The sequence below is a fragment of the Eurytemora carolleeae genome, unplaced genomic scaffold (assembly GCF_000591075.1).
Source record: "Eurytemora carolleeae unplaced genomic scaffold, Eaff_2.0 scaffold524, whole genome shotgun sequence".
NCBI lineage: Eukaryota > Metazoa > Arthropoda > Copepoda > Calanoida > Temoridae > Eurytemora > Eurytemora carolleeae.
The window spans coordinates 26,343-49,605 of NW_019396456.1; the positions used below are offsets into that span (position 1 = coordinate 26,343).

At 32.6% G+C, this 23,263-nt stretch overlaps 1 protein-coding gene across 9 annotated transcripts; it reads left to right on the top strand.

The window, feature by feature from the left end:
* The first annotated feature begins 1,298 nt into the window (after positions 1 to 1,298).
* LOC111703619 (eukaryotic elongation factor 2 kinase) lies at positions 1,299 to 23,035 on the top strand. Of its 9 annotated transcripts, none has more exons than XM_023475610.1 (31): positions 1,299 to 1,400; positions 4,598 to 4,662; positions 5,076 to 5,328; positions 5,571 to 5,675; positions 6,016 to 6,048; positions 7,058 to 7,159; positions 7,354 to 7,464; positions 7,799 to 7,894; positions 8,089 to 8,133; positions 8,306 to 8,369; positions 8,469 to 8,537; positions 9,476 to 9,554; positions 10,082 to 10,158; positions 10,842 to 10,901; positions 13,127 to 13,237; positions 14,169 to 14,266; positions 14,392 to 14,466; positions 14,615 to 14,677; positions 15,030 to 15,084; positions 15,869 to 15,916; positions 16,448 to 16,489; positions 17,261 to 17,336; positions 17,427 to 17,482; positions 17,721 to 17,791; positions 18,020 to 18,109; positions 18,514 to 18,590; positions 19,766 to 19,860; positions 20,422 to 20,538; positions 20,971 to 21,092; positions 22,592 to 22,672; positions 22,823 to 23,035. In XM_023475610.1, the coding sequence occupies exons 2-31, from the start codon at positions 4,599 to 4,601 to the stop codon at positions 22,893 to 22,895; spliced, it is 2,508 nt and encodes an 835-aa protein (XP_023331378.1). In that variant the 5' UTR covers positions 1,299 to 1,400; position 4,598; the 3' UTR covers positions 22,896 to 23,035. The 9 variants fall into 9 exon arrangements, with proteins under 9 accessions (XP_023331378.1, XP_023331375.1, XP_023331383.1 ...); XM_023475607.1 differs by having other exon boundaries at positions 1,300 to 1,400; positions 4,598 to 4,674; XM_023475609.1 differs by lacking the exon at positions 1,299 to 1,400 and adding an exon at positions 1,869 to 2,049.
* The last annotated feature ends 228 nt before the right edge of the window (positions 23,036 to 23,263 follow it).

Below are 23,263 nucleotides of genomic sequence, written 5' to 3' on the forward strand. Positions count from 1 at the left end.
TTCTAATTCTGTTTTTAAAAAGTAATTGGCAAAATTCTCATCGATTTTTGCTTAAGAGCGTTGGACCTATAAATCACAGTGGTCGGTACCCAAAATAGTCATAATATGAATTCATATTTTCCAGGCCAATAGCAGTTGGTGCCTTGGTAACCACAGTAGTTGCCTGTACGATAATCTGTGTAATGGTAATCATTGAGGATGCTAAATGTGCTGTATCGGAGGTGAACAATTTAAAAATATTTTTTTTATTTTTTGGTATGGATTTGAGCCACAGTGCTCAGCCCCCTAGCCCATCGTAGCCGCAGCGTTCGGCCCAGAAATTTTCTTAACCTAACCAAACCCAAAGTAAAGTGAGGAACATTACTGCCTTTTTCAACATACAAATTTGGACGTTTTGCAATTTGGGCCGTTTTGTAATTGGGTGTATTTTAACATCATTGGGCATTTTGTTGCCTCAGGTTTTTTATAGCCTTGGAGTTTTTGTTGCATTGGGCCTTGGGTGTTTTGAAATTAGGGCAGGGGTCCATATAATTCCCAAAATAGTTGATTTTCTCGATCCGAATATAATTTTTTGCCCCCAACTTAAAAAAATGCCCCCAATTGTAAAAAAAATGCCCTCAATTAAAAAAACATTTGCAATTCCTTGCCCCAATTGCCCCAAATTGGGAAAAAAATTGCATCAAATAAAAAAACATTTTCAAATTCCACTAACACATTTGCCCCGGCCCCCAATTAAAAAAAAATGCCCCCAATTAAAAAAAAATGTCCCCAATTAAAAAAATATTTTAAATTCCTCTAACACATTTGCCCCCAATTTAAAAAACATTTTAAAATTCCACTAACACATTTGCTCCCATTTGCCCCCAATTACTCCGCACATGTACTTTCCGACTCGACCCTGAGCCCGTTTTCTCCATAGAAAGTGGTCGTGTAGTTCACGTACTTTGGGGGACGATATGTTGGCCGCTAGATGTTTTATGCTAAATTCCTATCTGATAGATAGATATTTCTCCGTACATTTTACGACCAATATAGGAGACGTTAAGTTGTCGTCGTCGACCGATGTAGTTTATGGAAGGAACGGGCTCTGGACCCCGGACAATATCACAATATAACATTCAAAACAGAGATTTTCAACTACGCATGAATCACTATTATGAATAGGTATTTGTAAAGAGAAAATATGACAATTTGAAAGTTTTTTAGAGCAATGTCCGCTAAACATACATTATTAAATCCCGCTTCCTGATTTCTGTCCGCTTTCACGGGGCCGGGCCGGGTCTCTACTGCGTAATTCGCCAACGTGATTTTCCACAGAGTTCCGTGAACTTCTCAGTTCTCTCTACAGCTGATTCATGACAGCTCGGTCCGCCCAACCCAGGCACCAGAGGGTTAAAACAGTTAAGCAAAATACTAATGCGTATATTATATTCTTATAAATCATATTTTACATTTTTTTTAAATATTCACCGGTCATTTTGGTTTTTACTGTCACAGCCATTTGAAATCAAAATTTAAATTAGATTTTTCGCACCAACATTATTTAAAGACAAAATTTTAACTCATATTATTTCGATATTGTTGTTAATGAATTTATGTACTCTGACAAAAACCAGTGGTTTTCAAAATGCAGTTATTGCGTCGCAAATTATTATTTTCTTAAACTGTATTACTGTTGTCATGCAGCAGATCCATGCATTTGTGAAAGAGAGAGAGAGAGGGAGGGGGGTGATGAACAGGATTTTTTTTTAAAAATACTTTTACTTAGATGAATATTCAAAAATAAAGTCTAAAAGTTTTAAATTCAAAAATTTTAATCTACAAAATGTTCTATTTCCTCCCCCCCCCTAGGCCGGCACTGTGCTTTGGACTCCAAATAGAGAAAAATTACCAGAATAACACATACACCAACATAGGTCACACAGTGAACAGAACCAACAGTATTTAGGTGCAGAAAGTGAAATTGAAAGGCAATCGTTGAAATATAAACTTACAGTAGAAATAACTCAAAAGATTGTGTTATTGCAGTCATCTATCACCAGAAAACAGGTTTAAAATTAATGCATTTAAAAATCCTTAACCTTCAAGAATATCATGTACACACTACACAGATTGATTATAAAGAAACTGCTTTTCTAATCTAATTCCTATCCAGGGGTGGGGTCCAAAAATAGTATACTAGGACGGACCCAAAAAAAACCTAGTGCAAAACAGAAAAAAAAACAGAGCCGCGCATACAGAGGGGGAGGGGGAGGGCTATTGGGCTCTGAGCTCAGCCCCCATCTGGATCAGTGAAATCTTTGGAAGTTCCAGGTTTTTCAAGGCTCCGAGGGTGTGAATGGTATAAGACAAAACCAAATTTTCGGGAATATGTTGCGAAAGAATAAAAAAGAACGCTTTAAAATACTCCCCCCCCCACACACACATTCATATTATCACAAATAAATTAGTTTTCAAAACCAAAACTTTCTAAGTGTTTGTGTTGATTGAAAATTCTTAAGAAAGTAAAACATCATCTGGAAGCCCTAGAAAGATATAACGTAGTCAAAAGAACAAATTGTAACGTACGTTTTTTAACCCCCCTCCCCCACCCCTCCACACACAGGGGGGGCACTAACGATTTACTTTGATCTATTGGTAAAAATAAAATGCTATTACTATTTTTTTAATTGTTTTAACCTATCTTACTACTGTAAAAGGATAAGTACTCTATTATGTGTGAATTTCTTATTGGCCTTCGCATCAAACAAACATACCTATAAAACATACATGTATGTACAGTGGTTAGCTAGGAGGTGTATGTACAGTGGTTAGCTAGGAGGACGTCACCAAACTATTCCGAACACTCGTCTTATGAAATCCCATCCTTGGTGGTTAACCCTGTATGTATTGTACAGGGTGTCCCAGGACTTGAATGTCGTCTTCGATTTCCGATAATTGAAAAATTGAATGAAGTGCATCAGAAAAGATTAAACGTTTAATGAGCTTTCTAAAATGTGGTCTACCTTCTTTGTGCCTTTTAAATTATAAAAAAGATATTAAACATTTTAACAATTTTGTCAATTTTTAAATAACTGAAATCTGAACCCTAATATTTCCATCAAAAGTGAAGGTGTAAAAATGATAAGACCACATTTTGGAAGTCCCGTGACTAGTACTTTTCGGTGTTAAATGTTTTAACTGTGATACTACAAAATCATATTTACGAAATAATCCCGCTTGGAACAGAGACGATGTAGAAGTCGTCATTCAATTCCCATGTTTATTGGGACACCCTGTATATAGTGATAGTTTAATGGTTCAAATAACTTCCTTTCCGCTAAAAATATGTAAATCCCCNTTATTTTCGGAATATACTTGTTTTTCTATGTGATAAATAATACATTTGTAATTTTTCCATCCTGTTTACTAGGTTTGTTTTAACAACCATATGTCTTCAAATGAATAGGAATTTTTATAATAGAATAATATGATAATTTAAAAAAATGTTACTGACAATTGTCACAGATTTTTCTTATTTAGTCCGTATATTTTAACATTTTTAAAAACATTCTATACTGCGGAGTACAGAATTATAATGAACGAGCCTTTAGTTAATCTCCCCTCTTCTGAGTTCTGAAAATTTCCCCTATTAAAATCTTTCTGGTTGTAGAATTGTAACTTTTTTTTCTTGGTCTATCTACAAACCTGTTGTACATTAAAAAATAATACCTATACTAAATTTCGCACTTTTCCCGTTTTCATTGGCGGGTTTCCAAAATTTGTATAAAAAAGACATTTTCAAGGCATTTTTTTCCTGGATACCATCGATTTAACCATTTTGAACAAAATATATAAAGATTCGTTTCAGCACTTCATTAATATCTGGCCTCTATGAAAAAAATGCATAAAAAAAGATATTAACTCCTTTATCCGGTATTGGTTCAGGTGTCATGTTTCTTAGACTTAGTCATGCACTTGTAGGTCCTACTACGCATATAGTGCTTAGTTGCCATGCATACATTTCTTCAGCTGTCTGAAATAGCATTATTTGAATCACTTGTGCCAGATATTGCGCTTTAACAAATAAATCTATTCGATTTAAAAGATTGATACCATTATAAAACATAAGAATTTTAAAATAAAAAGGCCTCACTTATATATTTTTTTTAAATATTTGTTAAGATTTCAATTTATTCACTATTTTTACAAGTGTACGGTTTTTATTTTATAGTATTTTGAACTTTTTGATAAAATATAAATATATGATATATTATATATAGCCCTGTTCAATCCTAAAATTGTAAACTTAAGCCAAAAATAAAATGTTGTCTTTGTAATTTAGGTCAATGCTTTCACTCTTATCTTTGTGGGAGCAGCAAGAGTATAATTTGCGAATTTCACTTTAAAAAAAGTTGCGAATTTTTTAGAATTCAAATAATTTATTTACAAATCAGATTATTTCAATTTCAGCTTTCTTATCTGAAACAATCACCTAATATTATACGTGAGAAATATCACGTTTAATGACAATTATTGTTTGATTAGCNATTAATTCTTACAGTAGAGCGCTTTTTAATAAAAAAATTGTTTTAAAGTTAATTTTTATTTGTTAAAGGATGCCGACATTTTGCGAGCAAATTTCCGAGGAAGATGACGAGGAATCCTCGTCCAGCTGCGGAGGCAGGGTTTTAAGTAAATATTTTATTAATATTATTTATTTTTGCTACAAAATCGAATATTCTAATAATGCATTTTACATATTTTGATCCCAATAATTTTTTTACCGTTTATATAATCAAAGGTACTGTTATTGTCCATCGGTATCCTTTAAACCCATGATATCCTAGGTTTTTTATCTTAAAATTGATAATTTGCAAGCGTTGCTTCTATTTAAAAATGACATTCGGATTCATGCACCTTAGAAAAAGGATAGAAATTAACCGAATTGATCACTTTTCATTCAACAAACAACGTAATATTTCTCATCATTTATTAGTCTTAGATTGATTAATAACGATATTTCCCTAAGAAATTATATTTTTTGTAAAATATTTGTTTTAACATTTTTTAATTCAATGTTTCTTTAATCTTAGGGAAAGGATCAACTGATGATGAAACATGTGAAACTGATCACGCAAAAGATCGCTCATCTAGTCCTCTGAGTGATCCAGACGATCGCAAGATCAAAAACGGTCCGAAACCCTCGAATAATCCTGATGTGAACTTCAACAGCCCTGATGTAAAATCTAAGAATGGTTCCAAGAATGCTCCTGATGTTGTTAATGATTATGAAAAGGAAGAGGAGGATAAAATTATGGATCTCTCCCCACCATTTCCAATGTCAAGGTAAGGGATTAAACATTGTGTGTCTATAAAAAGGTTTTAATTTTCTTGCTAAAAAAGTATGAAATATCCATCATGTTCTCTTTGAAATTTGATTATTTTCTTTTTTGGTTTATCAGTACAGTGAATTGCGCATTTCTGCTTCAGAGACAATAGCGGAAATTCTCAGAATTCAAGCTTGAGAATATCGACGATATTTTCCAAATTATTTCTGAGATAAATGTTTAATCTTTGATAATTTTTAGAAGTTTTTCTCGGATTCGGACTGAGAGTGAATGCAGCAGTTCTTCAGATTTAGATGTTCAGCCCCTTGGTTTAGAGGATATAATTTTCAATAGTGGATATCAGAGGTAATAAAATCATTGTTGTTTAGTCATTTCCTATTTCATTAAATCCCCCCCCNCTGCTCTCCAGAATATTAGGAATGTAAAGCGTTTTTTGGTTTTTCCTCTAAATGTGTCTTCTGGAAGAAAAAAATTATTAAAATTATTTTTTTTATTCTGTTATCTCCCTAGATCCTGGAAATTCTAAATCAAACTATAAACCACTGAAAACATATCCAATTTGTTGTAAATTTTCTGTTAACATGTAACTTTGTAATTTTTCATATTTATGTTTTTTAAAGGTATTTTTATTTTATTTTACTTTAATGTGAAATTCTTAAAATCTGAAAATTTTTATCTTATTCAGTTGTAAAGCAGGGAATGGGAAACTTTTTATAAGGTAGAAACATGACGAGTGAAAAGGAACTTTTGTGTGTGTTTATGAGTTTTAAGCCCCTTGATGTCTTATTTTTTTGGATTTAATAGTAATTTATAATATTTTTAAATTGGAAATGAAATGTAAAGAATTTTTTAAGATAGACTCTCAAACAACCAGCAAATAGAGAATATAAATTATGTTTTTTAATTAAAAATGTCCCCAAGGATGTTCTTGTAACTGTGAAAATGTTCCCGTGACATTTCAATTATAATAGTTTCAAATAGTAGAATTTTTCAATTACAAATAAGTTGTTATGATAAATTTTTACATTTGAATGTTGGTGCCGTAGACTTTTAGATTTTTTTGACAAGCTCGCTTACTTTCTTTTTTCTTTTAAGACAAAGATATTTCTGTTTTAAGCTACGTGTTTCACTTTTTATTTTTTCTGTGGTCCCTTTTTCTAGTTTTTAATCCTTTTCTATTCTTGTTAACCTCTTCTTAATACTTTCTTTACCTTAAACCCTTTTAACGTGTTTTCTTTTTCTTTTGATAATCTTTTTCTGTTACTATATTGTACGTACCTTGATTTTTATTTGGTGTTGGGTTTTCTTTTATAGTTTTGAAACTTGTTGATCTTCGATTGTTATGTACGTATAGATCTTCAGAGAATGTTGAAAGTATTATTCGACTTTTATCACAAACTACAAATTAAAATATTGTTTTTTTTTTGTGTAAAACTATGGAATCTTTTTATATCTGGCACATCCCATCCATTGATTTGAGTTTTTCAGCCGAAAATAATAAGTTCTTTCGGGAGTAATTTTTCACACTTATTTTGCAGTACAAGTTTACAACCCGGGAGAAAATTTTATTTTACCTTTTATTAGTAAATTAGAAATTGCAATGTCCTGCAAGATTTTGACTTTCATGTCTCGGTACTTATTGTTCGAGTGTTTTCTGGTCAAATTGGTGACGGGACCTTATCCTTAATTGACGTATTGTAGAAATTTAATCTAAAATTGGTTTTAAGCAGTAGCGGGGAAGGAGAAGACGACTTTCATTATTCTCCTACGGAGCGAGGACGCTTCTTCACAACTGCAGCTAAGGATAGGCTGAAGAAAAAGTCGGAAAGGTAATCCATGTCGTCTTTAAATTTTATGTTAAATACATATTGAATTGATTATTTAACATTTTTTTTTGATGAAATCATTCTTTATTTGCTACACCAGATTTAGGAAAAAAAAGGTAGCCGACCACATTTTATAAATTATGGGGTTGCTTATACTGACATTTGTTGATAGATTTTAAAACTATATTTCGTTGTAGCCGGGGTCAGAGAAACTGGCGGCGTGCACTGCGCCTGATCAAGGATCGTGGCGATCCTTGGGAGAAGTTTGGATTGGACTCACTTCGATCTGAAAAGGGGATTAGACACAGGTATTTTTTTTATTCGATCATGGAATATATCTTGTTTTTTTTGTGGATTAGAGAATTTAAAGTTTGAAATTGGGGTTAATTTAATAAATTTCTTAATATAATATCTCTTTATAAAGATCAGTTTTTATTATTATTAACGGATCCCNCTGGACTGGACTGGACTGGACTGGACTGGACTGGACTGGACTGGACTGGACTGGACTGGACTGGACTGGACTGGACTGGACCGGACCGGACGGGACGGGACTATTGAAAATACTGGACCTGACCTGACCGGACCGGACGGGACTATATTGACAATTGGTTTGTACTGTACTGAAATGTGTTGTGTCAGGTACAATCCAGTGACCCAGGAGTGGTTAAAAGATGAGTGCGTGCTCAAGATTGATAAAATACCATTCGCTCACGGAGCAATGCGAGAGTGCTTTAGGTAGGATTATCAAATGGAATTTAAAAACGATGAAAACCGAAAAGGAATATTTTTTATAACAAAAGATTGTTTAAACAGAAAATCTAAGTTAAATCTAAATAACCTTAAAAAAAACATATTTGTAACAAGAAAGAATCATTTTTAATGAAAATAAACTTTATTAAAAATTAGATATTAAAACCTTTATTAATCAGGATGAAGAAACTTTCAAACTTTTCCCACAGCAACGATTGGTTGAGGTATTTTTATTTACTTTATCTAAAAATATTTACAGCTGTAATCTCTGTTTGTTTTTTCGTTTGATTGAAATTGGATTAAAATTAAATTTTGAATAAATGTTTTGCATAATTTTGAGTTTTAGATTTTTATATTCTCAAAGAGTACACCATTGTACAAATGTTTACTTTTCAGGGATTCTAACAATTATGTAGCTAAGCGGTACATGTACGATGATGTACGGGAAAACTACTTTCAGGTACATAACTTTTTTATAATAAAGAAAAATAAAAATCTATTTTTTTCTTCTCCCTTAGTGCATTTTTCCCTTTAAATGTTAAATTCTTATTAACTCCAGGATGTTCAACTACAAATGGATGCTAAACTTTGGGGGGAAGAATTCAATCGACATAATCCGCCGAAAAAGGTAAAATCAATCAATCAATCAATATATACTAATAAACACATTACACATTATTATATTAAAATATCGGTTTAAGATTCAATCAATCAATATGTACTAGTAAACACATTACAAATTATTTAATTAAAATATCGGGTTAAGATTCAATCAATCAATATGTACTAACAATAAACACATTACACATTATTTAATTAAAATATCGGTTTAAGATTCAATCAATCAATATGTACTAGCAAACACATTACACATTATTTAATTGAAATATTGGTTTAAGATTCAATCAATCAATATATACTAGTCAACACGTTACAAATTATTTAATTAAAATATCGGGTTAAGATTCAATCAATCAATATGTACTAATAAACACATTACACATTATTTAATTAAAACATTGGTTTTAACATTTTTGTATTACAAAGTAATATATAAAGCATTTTTTGTTCAACATTTAGGTTTAGAAATCGTTGTGCATTTCTTTGCGCAACTATGATCTGTATGACTATGAAATGGATGCCGTAAAATTAAACCATGGTTTCGTTGAGAACATATTTATAGCCCCAGATTAGAATATTTAAAGAAGGATTTCTAGATTAATGTCGCAGATTGCAGAAACCTTTCAAGTGAAATTTCAAAATAAATATCGTTTTAAAAACATGTTTTGATGGTTATGTAAAATGTTAAATTTTAAGTCCTCGAATCCTTATATCTTTGCAATCTGATTGGGTTATATTGGGTTATATTGTGAATACTGTACGCACTTTCTATGATACTGTAATCGAAATTGCATGTTATGTACAGAAAATAGTAGCTACCAATACTTTACCATTTATGTTGAAGTATAAAAATTTCTATTTTTTAAACTGCATTGTACAGTACCGTACTATACTGTACTGTACTTTACTGTACTGTACCATATTGTACTGTACTGTACTGTTTAGGTTGATATATTTATGATGGCGGTCATTGAGCTCCCGGACCGACCCGGGAGACCTCTTTTCCATGTCGAACATTACATAGGTATGCTTTTCAAATTCTACGTTGTACACTTGTTTTTATGAACTAGCTGAAGGCTCCGGTGTTGCGAGTGGAAAAATAAAAAGGAAAAAAAATTTGAAAAAATGGGAAAGAAAAAAAAACACGGGGCCACCCATGAGTGTCCACATTTCAGCTCAATCAGTCCAGCCGTTTGGCCGGCTATACGCAACATATATATATCCGAATTTCTTTTTCTATTATATAGATTACCTTAAACAATTGACTTTATAATTAACTCCGAAAGTATTCTCTTTTTCAGAAAATATATTTTTACAGAGAAAAGATCAAATTAAAGTAACATCCATAAAACTTTGGAAAAGGAAGACGATATTTAATCAATCTTGTTTGTATTTTCTCATTAAAAGTGACTAAGACTAAGAATTCTGTTAGATATCTTCGGTTGAAGTCTTTCTCAGTTTCATTATTCACTTTACAAATTTTCTAATTTTTCTGAAATTATGGAAATTCCGAAAAATACTAAGACGTGATTAGTAGCTGTACAATTGTAGAGGGAGAGTACGTGAAGTACAACTCGAACAGCGGTTTCGTGGATGCGGTCGGGGGGAACTGTAGACAAACACCTCAGGTAAAGATTAGATCATATCAAAGGTTTTAAAGGATTCTCGACGTTTTTTAAAATGACCTCTGATTTGCAGAGCCACATTCCCAAAGGTATCCTTTAAACCTTTGTTTGAACAATTAATATAAAGAGGGTTCTGATGGTCTCAGGATCTATGCAAATGAGACGAAGGAAGAAATGTTCGCATTTATCTCTTTTTAAGAAATCCTTTGACGCCATCTTTCCCATCGTTACTCGAGTCATCAGATAAAGGTCCCTTGAATTAAATTAAAACTACTGTCCTTACTAATATATAAATCAGTATTTTGGCTCCTGGATCCGGGTCCGCCAAAATATCAACCAAAACCAAAAATGTTGGTCTCAAAACACAAATTAAAATTGTTAATTAATGAGAGATTAATAACAGCTTCCTAATCTCTAAAAGGTTCACTGAGAGATTAATAACAGCTTCCTAATCTCTAAAAGGTTCACTGAGTTTTAGCATAAAAATTAGGATAAAGAAAAAATTGTTGAAAATTTTTCATTTGACTAAGAAATTAGTAAATGCACAGGACCTGGATCCGAATCCATTTTTATACCAAGGCGTACCCAGGATCCGGATCCACATCAAAAGGAAATGGATCCTAAGCACTTTCACCAATTAACAAGAAGGCCTATTTTACGCGTTAGTAATAACATTTTTATTTCAGGCCTTCAGTCATTTTACCTTTGAGAGATCTGGCCATCAGCTGATGGTTGTTGATGTACAGGTAATGTTGTTGATCGTGTTGGCTGATGGTTGTTGATGTAGAGGTAATGTTGTTGATCGTGTTGGCTGATGGTTGTTGATGTACGGGTAATGTTGTTGATCGTGTTGGCTGATGGCTGTTGATGTACAGGTGATGTTGTTGATCGTGTTGGCTGATGTTGTTGATGTACAGGTAATGTTGTTGATCGTGTTGGCTGATGTTGTTGATGTGCAGCTAATGTTGTTGATCGTGTTGGATTGTTTCCAGAAAAAATGTAAAAACTTCAAAGATTTCAAAACTTGATTCATATTGTTAACCTTAAATAGCAAAATCTTCAACCTAAAAAATTAAAGAGTTCAAAACGATCCGAAAACGATCGTTACGACACCTTCGTTTTGGCATCGTTTTGGTTCGGTTTGGATCGTTGTTTGCACATTACTTCTGTCAGGGTCAAAATTTGGCGTACTGGAAGAAAGATAAATATTTCAAATAAACTATTTAAAATACAGTTCTCCTGTTCATAAACTATGTAAACTTTGCGACCCTGAAAGAAATATTATCAAAAACGAACCACCTGATTTTACCTAAAGAAACATCAGTACAATGTTATAATGCAAGGAAAGTTTATTGCAGTTGCGTATACTCTGCGTATATATTGAAACCAGTTCTCTCTGGGCGGAATTTGTAAACAAGAATAGTTGCATGCAGTGTTCGTTTAGTATCCGAGAGGTTAAAAGCATTAGATTTTAATAATTTACAATATTTTCCTATGACCAGAATATTTCATTAATTTTGTATATGAAAGATGGATCCCATGTCAGGATTCGACATCCGTCTTCTGTTCACATTACCGCCCAAGGACAGTACACTGCATGCAATACAAAAGATGCGTATACTTCTGAAGAAACTTTCCTTTAACCTTGCATCAGTATGTATAGACCATAGATTAATTAAAATAACAGATAGGACGGAAACTAGATGTCGTCTTTTAAAGATTTATGTGTGTTTCGTTCACGCGTTGTCTGCGTAGAACAGGCTCTCTCTCTGTAGAATAAAAAATTAGTAAAAATTTTGAGTTTAGAAACAAAACAAGGGCTATATTACAACTCAAAGATGTTTCTGATGATCAGAATTATCATAACTTTAAGAAACATTTTCATCGGGTTTTTGCCCAAAGAAAGATTTTTTTGAAAGAACGAGGCCTGAGCCAGAAAGCTTAAGGGGAGTGTTCGCGAAAAATGAAAGGGGGTATGAGCTTAATGCGATAAAAAAGCGCTTTTGAATGCTACTAATCTTACTTCTATCTGTTGCGTCTATAAGGAGAAAATTGTTAAAGACGTCTCATACCAAATAACATGGCGTCCATACAAATTGAGAAAATTGCAACATACGACTTAGACCGTAAAAAATCAATTTAATCTCAAACAAATCATTCAGATATTACAACCTAAAGTCGTCGATTATCTTTCGCCACATTTGTATATAGTTGATTTTTCATAATATGTTTTAATTATTATGATCTGAGAGTTACTTATAAAAACATTTATTCCTGTTTCGAGGATTTTTGGTAATGAAGACGACATTTTCATATTTTCCAGGAATGTTCGAAAACAAGTTGTAGACTAAATATTATTTTAAAAAACAAAATCAAAACTAGTATGAAATATCAAATATATACAAATAAGGCGAAAGATAATCGATGACTATAGGTTGTAATATCTGAATGATTTGTTTGATATTAATTTGATCTTTTTACGGTCTAAGTCGTATGTTCCAACTTCCTCAATTTGTATGGGCGCTACGCTCTTCGGTATGAGACGTCATTATCAATTTTCTCCTTATAGACGCAACAGATAGAGGTAAGATTAGTAGCGATCAAAAGCGCCTTTTTATCGCATTAAGCATTTACCCCTTTTATTTTTCGCGAACACTCCCATTAAGTGTGTGAATAATTAAATCTATTGAAACATTTTTAGTATTATGTGTCTGTTGATAACGGTCAACCATTTTTTATGGAATAGTAATTTGTAAAATGTGATTGCTTAAAAACACCGTTTTCGTAAAAAACATGGAAATATATTTTTCTTTCATAACTTCACTAAATCTAATCTACATTTATATAAATGTTTTTTATATTCATACCAATCAAAAATGACTTGATGAAAGTTCATTTAAACTTGTTGTTACATTGATATTGGTTATTATTGTTTAATTAAAATCTTTTGAAATGAATAATACTGGTGCAGGGTGTAGGTGATCTGTATACTGATCCACAGATCCATACTGCACAAGGAGATCAGTACGGAGATGGTAATCTAGGAACCAGAGGGATGGCGCTCTTCTTTCATTCTCACAAGGTAAAATATAGACCCCCCCCCATTCCAACCCTCCTTCATTATTTATTCTCTGATGTGACTGCCGATTTTAAAAAATTTTTAAATTTTTGTCTTTATAAAACTAGTTCAGAAATGATCTAAATATAGAATTTCTCTAAAAAAAAAAAGAGTCCGCGAGACATATTGGAAATATTGTCGGAGGTTAACTCTTATTCTCAGATAGTTAAAGAGACTTGCGAATTTTAAGTGACTCGCCATGCAAAGAGGGCCATGTCCGATTTACTATAGTACCCTTGAAACATTTGACTGATCATCGAGTAAAGAGTGCTCTTTCTGAAAATATCTTTGAAACCACTTGAATCCTTGTAAAATGTGGTGTACTCTGAGTACACACTGAACTTGAATCCTTGTCAAATGTGGTGTACTTTGAGAACACATTGTACTTCCTTGTAAAATGCGGTGTACTCTTGAGTACACTCTGAACTTGAATCCTTGTAAAATGTGGTGTACTCTGAGTACACTCTGAACTTGAATCCTTGTAAAATGTGGTGCACTCTGAGTACACATTGAAATCAACAGTCAACGCAGCTAATTTATTGTGTAACTTGACGTTACCGATTTTTTTACTTAAAAATTTGTTTCCAAAAAAATTCAAAGAAAAAAGTAATTTTAGCCAATTCTAGAGAGTGAATATTGATATCTTGCAAACAAAGCGTTTTTGTCGATTTTTGAGAATTAGTCCGACACCCTTGAAGGTATTTAAGGGTACCGTTGTGAACCAGGCATTGGCATATTTGCATGGAGAATCACTTGAAATTACGCTTACAATCCTTATAAGACGACGATATCTTCCTTTTGATAAATAAGTTGAACAATTTGTTCAAAATTAAAATGGTTGTTCATGTTCTCGAAGCTCAAGTATTCGAATTGAATTTAATTTGAAAGTTTTTAGTGCAACAGTATCTGTGAGAGCCTTGGATTAACACAGTTTGATATTTCAAGCAAAGAGATAATTAATATCTCAGCTGGTATCCCTGATAGTGTATCCAGGTATATATATTTCAAGTAAAGAGATAATTAATATCTCAGCTGGTATCCTTGATAGTGTATTTTAAAAGAGTTTTTTTAATTATTCTTAGAGTTTAACCATTTTCTTATTTTACCAAATTTTGTAGTGAGACCCATGTTCGTCTGGAGGATGTAATGATTTGTGAGTCTCCTTCGAACTTTGAGAAAACTGATTTCAGAAAGTAAGTTTTTTTTCTTTCATTAATATCAGATAAAGTAACTTCAGTGCCAACTAAAAGCATAATGAATACTGCCTGAAGTAAATCTTTTAGCAAAGCAACAAAATTCAAAGTATTGTTTGATAAACAAATTTATTTAATTTGATCATAGATTTTTCCGTGAGAGATCTGGATCTTGTGGGTTCATCGATCATGATCGGCAGAGTCTTGGCAGGTCAATGAAACTAACCTAGTTCTTATTCATTCAAGCAGTCAATTATTTAGTCAAAATTGTTAAATGTTTATAAAGCACGTTGAGATCGGAAATTTTTTAATGAGATAACTTTATTTTAAAGATTATAGTGTTTAATCAAAAAATTAAAGCTCACTCGCATTTTGTTTTTACATTGGCCTCTGTTCAGCCGTACATTTGAAAACTAACTGATTAACTGATTCCGTAAAGAATAATTCTGTTTGAAATATAAAAGTTTAAACCTCCCGAAATTCAAAATCTTGGTTATTTTCTTTAATTGATTTTTAATTCTAAATTTAAAGAAAGATTGGAATCGAACAATACCTTTATTTAGATCCATTTCTTTACTCTCAGACTTCAGCCATAATTCATCAAGGAACCATTCAGAGGTTAGTCACTGTCAGTGCAAACATTCTATTTCTATTCTTACAGAACGTGGACAATTCAAGTTTGTATTTTTTTATTATCGTTTTAGCTGATGAATGCAACAATGTAATTTTTTAATGAAATGTTAGAAATAAAATTTTGTTGCATATTTTATTTTTATTTTTATTGCACATGGTTAATCTTTAAAACTGTTTAGTCGACAACAAAGCTATTACTCAAGAAAAAAAAAAAAAAAAAAAAAAAAAANTGGCATGTTTGATGTAGGGGGGGAAGGGCCTGCCTTCATTTTTGGTTTAATCTTCCAATTTTTTGGGTGCACGTCTTATTAGGGTTCGAAATTGCTAAAATAAAATAAAATTGAACTTTAATGACCTCTGATGACCTCTAATGACCTCCACAAATAGAAAATATTTCAACTATGGCCTAATGCATATCAAACGAAAGCTACTAACCCCAGGAATACAGTTGCAGCAACGAATCCAGTGTTTGACGTTCTGCTGACCTCTAATGACCTAAATGACCTCCAAAAATGAAAATGTTTTAACTATGGCTTTATGCACATCAAACGAAAGCTTGGAACCCAGGGAATACAGTAGTAGCAACAAATACAGTGTTTAACATTCTAATGACCTCTTACGACCTCGAATGACCTAAATGTAAAAAGCATTAATTCTCAAATTATCAAATGTTGTTGTCAAGAATTATTGACAACACTGTTTTTTCCAACAAGCACATCATGAAATCATTTATTTAGTCTGATTTTATTACCTTTAACGAATATTTTAGTGCGAGGGTAACTCTGTTCACTTCAATATGGAGACTGAAGAAGATGAGGTAATTATCTTGTAAATATGGAGACTGAAGAAGATGAAACAATTTTTTTTTAAAATCGTTTTTAAGAAAAGTTGTTTTTCAATACTTAGAGAAAAGAACTAGAGAATACAAATAACTTTTCCTTAAAAATTGCTAATTTTCTTATTACAAGTTTGCCAATTTTCTGTGATTCAATCTTAATAAGATTCTAGATTTCGATAAAAATAATTTATATACACATAAACTTTTGATTTTGAGAGAAAAAAAGGTTGAGGATTTTTTATTGGGCCATTAGAGTACCAAACAAAAATTAAAAATTTTCAAAAAATTATAAAAAAACACCATACAGAAGAGTTGCACAAAAAAGGTACACTATTGCACCAGGCGCCGCTAATCTCCCTTTTTTGACTCACCCTGTACATTATTTTTTTTGATAAAAATATAATACAACCATTTGTTAAACAAACATATTTGCTCTAAAATCTTTTTAAAACAATCGTTTCTTGGAAACATATATAAGTTTAATAAAATTTAACTGAAATTTTATTGTAGGAGTATGAGGATAACGCGGAGAGTGACATCAGTGAAGTCAAGGTATAATAATACATTTCACTCATTTTTCATCACTTTTAATCTATTATCCTATCTCTTCTAAAATTCCTAAGACAACATGTACACTTTCTTCTATACAGAGCTTTGTTGAATGCTCTTCCAATCAGTGCTTAGGATCCATTTAATTTTGCTGCGGATCCGGATCCAGATCCTGGATCCGCACTGAAAAAAATGGATCCGGATCCAGGTCATTTCTTTAAGATTTACTGAATTTTTTTAACAAAAAATAATTTTCAAATTTTTTGTTTTATTTTTTTTCGCTTTTTTCATCCTAAATCTTGATGAACTATTCAGAAATGAGGAAATTTTTACAATCTCTTTTTTTCAAAAGTTCAGAGTTGGGTTTTAGGAGTAAAAAAGTTTTTTTTTGTAGTTTTTGGTTGATATTTTACCCCTTGGATCCTGATCTAGAAAGCCAAAATCTTGCGGATCCAACGGATCCGGATCCAGATCCTAAGCACTGCTTCCAATCCTCACCCCTTTTATGTGATATACAGATATCACCACTCATTTTCTTATTTTCTTATTTTCTCCTAGCCTATCTTTCCTTTGCTTTTTTTCCGTCATGATTTTATAATTTTTCAAATTTGTTTTTGTTTAGGGCCTATCATTTATAACAACCCTTATCGACCAGATAGGTCCTGATTAATGAATTGTTTTGAAGTTTCCAATAGTTTTTTTTTAATTTGTTATCATTCACCGAAATATATATCTATATCTATCTATCAATAAAGAATTTGAATGTTACTTTAGGAGCGTCAAGTGAACTTTCACCATTTCCCGCGTTTGCCACGTGTTCAACAGCTGGGGGATACAGAAACATCCACCGGTAAATTTTAATTCAAAATGGTTGTCATTTTAGTTCTTGATAATGAAATAATAGTTCTGTATTAAAAAGAGGTGTTTAAATATTTTGCAGATAGTGGGGTTGTTTTGCCCAGACGCAGGCAAAGAATGATCACCGAATGTTTAGAGGTAATATTAAGCTTTTGATTGAATATTTTTTTTTTCCTTTTTTATTCACAACATAGATTAACGATTTGATTTATTGATTTTTAAAAATTTTCTAATGCTTAAATATGTTTGGATAAATTAGTAGCAAAACTGCATACTTGTTCAATTTTTTTAATAATTAGAGTGGCTCTGCAGCTCTTCGATATTAAATTTTAAGATTTTAATGTAAATTATTTTTCTTGATTTTTTTATTTTAAAGGAGTGGGATGGAGCCCACGGAGATAGACTTAGAGCCAATTTTGATCAACAATCTAGGCCCAGCTGTGTTAGGTAGAAATATTTAACATGTTATTTGCCACGTATAACGAATTTTTGTTAATTAATGTTAAATGTTAAATTAAACTAAATCAAAATATTGACTGTTAAATTAAAGTAGAAAATGTTTGCACTGTTTGTCATGATAACCAATAACCATTGTTCTGAAAAGAATTTCTCATTTTGTAGCGGGTTTAATGAGGCTTCAATATATTCAGGCTTATATTTGTTCCCATATTATAGTGCTGAAATGAACCAGGAGAAGATAGAAGGAGCTGAATCTATTCTTGGACAAATCCATCTGGATCTGGCCAAGTATCATGAGTCCGGCAGGTAGGAGATTTAAATTCTTAAATCCCCCCCACCCCCGTCAACCTCATTCGAAAATTTCTATTATCCCCCCCCCCACCATAAAACTATTACCTTGATTAATTTCTTATCCAGAAAAGGCTTAACCAAATTGTTATATGGTTATTTACAATATCAGTTTCAACCCCTGTATTTAGTCAAGGGAACTTTAAATGAAAAAATGTAAAAACAGAAAATAAAGAACACATAAAATTGCATTGATTTCACTAACAGATAGCACTTTAGTCTAAAATTATCACTATAATTTATAATTTTGTCAGACACATAACACTTAATTGACACTTATGACGTAGATACGTAGATACAGCTAAACTGAGAGTGTACACATTGCCACTTGATAATCTATTTGATATTTATGAATATTGAAGGTTTGATGAAGCGGAATTAGATGTACAGTCAGCAATCTTTCATCTTAAAGCATCTGCTGATTGCGGGAATATGGCAGGTATACATAATTCATTCCGTTTATTTAATTATCTTTCTCATTGTTCTAACTTTATCAGAGCTGAAAACTTTAGAATGAAATATCCCTAATCCCGATTACTGAATCTAAGTGTCCAATGGACACACTTTTGATTTTCTTCTTAAACCGTTCTTTTTTTAATATAGCGGAGAAAAATCAAAAACCGGTTTTTCTAAATTAGAGCGTCCCTCCCGTTTCTGTATATAATCTTAAATGGCGCGTTTTAAATTTAAATTTATCGGCTTCAAATACGCGACTATGATTGGTTGAATTTTATACACTTTTCAGGATACAAGTACAAAATTAGGTTAGTCTCGATATTTAGAAAGAGGGGATATCAAGCAATAACCTCGATATCCACCATTCTAAAGTGTTCAGCTCTGTAGTGATTCATATAAAGAAACATGCATTTTTCCTCTTCTAAAGTCTTCACTATGAAACTTTATTTAATTTAAGTATTTTATGCGTTATTTTGGATTCATTCGTCAATTATTTCATTATTCCTTCATTCAGTTACATTTATTTATATGTTATTGAAACCTGTATATTCAGCTGTTGTATTTATATCCCAGCTGGACTGTATCTAATATCTGTATATTCAGCTGTTATAGCTGTATCCCAGCTGTTTACTGGACTCCCTAATATCTGTATATTCAGACGTTATATTTGTATCCCAGCTGTATACTGGACTCCCTAATATATGTATATTCAATGGTTACAGCTGTATCCCAGTTGTATACTGGACTTTATGTAATATCTATATATTCAGCTGCTATAGCTGTATCCCAGCTGTATACTGGACTATATCTAATATCTGTATATTCAGCTGTTATAGCTGTATCCCAGTTGTATACTGGACTATATCTAATATCTATATATTAAGCTGTTATAGCTGTATACTGGACTATATCTAATATCTGTATATTCAGCTGTTATAGCTGTATCCCAGTTGTATACTGGACTATATCTAATATCTATATATTAAGCTGTTATAGCTGTATCTCAGTTGTATACTGGACTATATCTAATATCTGTATATTCAGCTGTTATAGCTGTATCCCAGCTGTATACTGGACTATATCTAATATCTTTATAATCAGCTGTTATAGCTGTATCCCAGCTGTATACTGTACTATATCTAATATCTGTATATTCAGCTGTTATAGCTGTATCCCAGCTGTATACTGGACTCCCTAATGATATTCTGTCGGGTCTGGACTCTGTGGATCTATCAGAATATGTTGAAGGAGAGGTTTGTATAAATTTTATTACCGTCTTTTGACCAACATTATTGACCTATGATTACTTTAACAGAGGGAGGTTAGGTTACTTAACGTCCCTTGGGACAGTTATGTAAAATAACCACCCGTTCTGTGAAGTTTTCGGGAGGAAATTCGCGCATTTTCATCCCAAAAGACGAAAAACTTTTTCGGGAAATCAAACATTCGACTTAACCACAGGTGCCCTCGAAAATTAGGTCTCGGGAACCCGTGGTAAAGTAAAATTCTCTTAACTTCCCTGTAAAGTAGTTGTAGATAATTATTATTTACTAGCTGAAGAGCTTTATTATAACATTATATAGATTATTTTTAAAAATTTGACTCGTTAGACTTGCCTTAATTAATAGACTCAATCGGCCACGGTGGTCGACATAGGTTTTTAGTAGGTTTAAATGCGATAATATCTTTCTAATTGCTCAGATTAAAGTTTAAAGGGTACCGTTCTGAATCGGACATTTCATGTAACTCTAACCGTTCACATAAAATTACGTTTACTGTCTACATTTTTTTTTGAGCAAGTATATATTGTTCAGATTCAAGATATTGGTTTGGATTATATGACCCAGGCTGCTAGGATGGGAGACCCTGGGTCAGCTTTATACCTGGCTAAAGCATATGATTCAGGGCTAAACCTAGGCTCCGATAGACAGGTAAACTTTTATTCTCTTTTTTACTGTGATAATTTTTGTGTATTTCCTTCTTTTTTTGGGGGGGAAGTTTTATGCTTTTATGATTTATTGACTGAAATCTTGTGAATTTGCAAGATTTTCAAAGAAAGGGGATGTACTGCACCGAGAAAGGGGATGTACTGCACCGAGAAAGGGGATGTACCGCATCGGGAAAGGGGATGTACTGCATCGGGAAATGGGGATGTACTGCATCGGGAAAGGGAATCTACTGCATCGAAAAAGGGGATGTACTGCATCGGGAAAGCATATAAAGTTTCTTTAAGTACTAATAATGGTATATTAAATTATCATTAAAAAAAAACAGTCCTGTTAGCATTATGGAAATTGTAAAACCCTTTAAATCTTCTCAAATCAAAAGAAAATTCAGGAATCGACCTTAATTATTTATTTTAGGCAAGTGCGGCGGAGGCAGTTAAATGGTTTAAAGTTGCACTGAATAATGGGGCGGAGCAACCTTATCTAATCCAGGCTAGATTGGCGGAGCTCCTCCTGAAAGGGGCGGAAGGAGTAGAGAGGTATAACATCTTAATATTAACTTAACTTTTGGGACATTTTGTAGTAGTTTAGTTTCTTCTTTAAAGGGAGTGTTCGCGAAAAATGAAAGGGGGTATAAGCTTAATGCGATAAAAAAGCGCTTTTGATCGCCACTAATCTTACTTCTATCTGTTGCGTCTGTAAGGAGAAAATTGTTAAAAACGACTTATACTGAAGAACGTAACGTCCATACAAATTGAGAAAGTTGCAACACATGACTCGGATCGTAAAAAAATCCATTTAATTTCAAACAAATCATTCAGATATTACAACCTACAGTCATCGATTATTTTTCGATGCATTTCTGTATAGTTAATATTTCATAATATTTTTTATTTGTTATGCACTTAAAACGCCGAAATAGTTGGCCGCCAGGTGTCTCTGCTCTCGATGGTTTGAATGATTTCACGTGGCAGAGACACCTAGCGGAAAAAAACGTCGTTTTAAATGCATTGCATATAAACAAATAACAAATATTATGAAACATTAACTATATTCGAATGCGTCGAAAAATAATCGATGTCGAAAGATTTTAATATTTCAATGATTTGTTTGATATTAAATTGATTTGTTTACGATCCGAGTTGAATGTTGCATCTTTCTGAATTTGTAAGGACACTACGTTCTTCGGTATTAGTCGTTTTTAACAATTTTCTCCTTATAGACGCAACAGATAGAAGTAAGATTAGTAGCGATCAAAAGCGCTTTTTTATCGCATTAAGCCTATACCCCCTTTCATTTTTCGCGAACACTCCCTTTAAACGAATCTTATCCTTAATTATCAACTGGTTTATATAATGCCATATAAAATCTGGTGAAAGTACCAAAATCAGAACAAAAATAGAACCATACTGTCTACCAGCTATAAGACCTTTCTCCAGACATGACTAAGTGCTATTCATTTCATGTATGGGGAGTTGAAGGAGGACACGCTGACAGTCTAATTTGACATGGTTTGCTGATATAAATGTTGTCAAGGATATGGGGTTCGCGATAAATTAGCAACGATATCCTTGAATATTGTTCTAAGCAAACTAATAATACCATACTGCAGCTTGAGCTTTCAATTGAAGCAGCCGAACTCAAAAGGAGCTGAATACGCTGAAAAACAATATTCAGGGATCCAGGAGCTGCAGCTGAACTAAATTCTGAGGCTGCTGAATCTAAATTAATAATTAAATGATATTCAGGGATCTAGGAGTAGCAGCTGACTGTGTTCTGAAGCTGCTAAATCTAAATGAACTATTCGCAAGTTTCATACTGCAGCTTGAAGTTTTTAATTTAAGCAGCTGAACTCAAAAGCAGCTGAAAACGCTGAATCTAAATCAAAAACAATATTCAGGGATCCAGGATCTGCAGCTGAACTAAATTCTAAAGCTGCTAAATCTAAAAGAACTATTAACCAATATTCAGGGACCCTGGAGCAGCAGCTGAACTGTATTCTAAAGCTGCTATGTCTAAATGAACTATAAATATTCAGGGACCCGGGAGCAGCAGCTGAAATGTATTCTGAAGCTGCTGAAGCTGCTATGGAGGATATGAAGGGAAAGCTTGCTAGCAAGTAAGTGCCAAAAGTCAAAACAGGGGAATTTATTTGTGAATATCTTAACAATAAAAAATTGGGGGGGGGGGATTTTCCGGGTGAAAACCTTACATTTTTACAAACTATGATTGTAAAAAGTATAATTCTACAAATTGATATATATTTCAGGTTTTATATTCTTGCTGAGGAAGCAGGGGCAGAAGTTGAAGAAGTAGAAGAGGCCAAAGAAGCAGAAGAATAAAAAGAGAATAATAATATAAGAATTGTTAAGGAAAAAGACGGGAGATAATAAAAAATCGATGTGTGCATTGGTGCGTGAGCTTTAAAAAAAGATGCAAAATCAAAATAAAACGATATAATTTCTTTGATGAACTTGTAAAATGGAAACTTGTGTACTACGCTTATTTACGCAAAAATAATTATTTTCTGCTTTCACCTGTTCCATTTTACAAGGGACAAACGCAATTTTTAAGTTCTCTAAATTTATACACTATTACCGGAATTTTAAGAACGAAATTTAACTTATTATCTTCGTAACCTTGTTAGAAGTAACCAAAATCAATATGGTAAATTATATGTATTTTGAATACTGTTAAATATTATACGAAA

Bases quoted from the DNA above. Each gene is read 5' to 3' on its own strand.
- LOC111703619 (XM_023475607.1), top strand. From the start codon at position 4,599: ATGCCGACATTTTGCGAGCAAATTTCCGAGGAAGATGACGAGGAATCC. The intron at 8,538-9,475 runs GTAAAATCAATC...TGTACTGTTTAG, and splicing joins GACATAATCCGCCGAAAAAG to GTTGATATATTTATGATGGC. The intron at 17,337-17,426 runs GTAAATTTTAAT...AATATTTTGCAG, and splicing joins GGATACAGAAACATCCACCG to ATAGTGGGGTTGTTTTGCCC.